Source organism: Eimeria tenella, genomic scaffold (assembly GCF_000499545.2).
Source record: "Eimeria tenella Houghton genomic scaffold, Eth_scaff2961, whole genome shotgun sequence".
Taxonomy (NCBI): Eukaryota; Apicomplexa; class Conoidasida; order Eucoccidiorida; family Eimeriidae; genus Eimeria; species Eimeria tenella.
Window position 1 is genome coordinate 410 of NW_013542837.1, and position 959 is coordinate 1368.

Genomic DNA, 959 nt, shown 5'->3' on the forward strand with positions numbered 1-959 from the left:
TGCTGCTGCTCCTGCTGCTGCTCCTGCCGCTGCTGCTACTGCTGCTCACGACAGTTTGTGTTTGTGCTGCTGCTGCTGTTCACAACAGTTTGTCGTCTGCTGCTGCTGCTGTTCACAACAGTCTGTTTTCCTGTTGTGGCTGCTCCTTGCTGCTTTTGCTGCTGCCTTTCCCTTGTTCACTCTCTATGCTGCTGCTGCTGCTGCTGTGCTGCAGCTATGTGGCTAGAGATACGGGCTGATAGGCCAACGCCAGTTGCAGTGTCTGCTGCTGCTGCTGCTGCTGCAGCAAGCAGTGCAGCAGCAGCAGGTGGGCCCCTTGCCCAGAAGCTGAAGCTTTCGGGGGCCCCTCCGTTGCTGCTGGAAATGGAAGGCGCTGACAGCAGCAGCAGTAGCAGCAGCAGCAGAGACCTGCTGCTGGAGTTTCTTGAGGTTTATGGACTCCAGCATCTGGCAGGTGCTGTTCGCAGCAAACTGCAGCACCTGCTGCAGCAACGTGGCTGCTGCTGCAGCAGGGGGAGGCTGCAGCTGCTGCTCGGCAGCAGGCCACGGGTTCAAGGTGTACGTACAGCAGCAGCAAGCCCTGCCAAGTATGAGCCAGAAGCAGCAGCAGCAGCAGCAGATGCGGCAGCAGCAGCGGCAGCAAATGCAGCAGCAGCAGCAGACGCGAAAGCAGCTGCAGTGGACACAGCAGCCCAGGCAGTTGCGAAGCAAGCAGCAGCAGCAAGTGCTGCTGCTGCACCAGAGCAAGGCTCAAGCGGCAGCAGCAACAGCAGCTGCAGCACTGAGCGCAGCTGTAGCAAACGCAGCAGTAGCGGTGCTGGCGCCCCAGCAGCAGCAGCAGCCGCAGCAGCAGACTCTGCAGCAAGTTGTCGCAGGTCTCTTGGCAGCCTGGCCACTGACTGTGAGGCTGCTGCTGCTGCTTCTACTGCTGCTGTTGCTGCTGAGACAGCAGCAGAAAG

At 60.1% G+C, this 959-nt stretch overlaps 1 protein-coding gene across 1 annotated transcript in view; it reads left to right on the plus strand.

Annotated features, from left to right (window-relative positions):
- Positions 1–216: 216 nt before the first annotated feature.
- The window catches only part of ETH_00038450 (protein phosphatase 2C, putative), a gene marked incomplete at both ends in the record, with an annotated part of 2243 nt that continues 1500 nt past the window's right edge, over positions 217–959 (plus strand). The window contains 2 exons of the mRNA XM_013375670.1: positions 217–454; positions 513–956. Of these exons, the coding sequence (XP_013231124.1) occupies positions 217–454; positions 513–956 (682 nt within the window). The remainder of the gene's footprint in view (positions 455–512; positions 957–959) is intronic.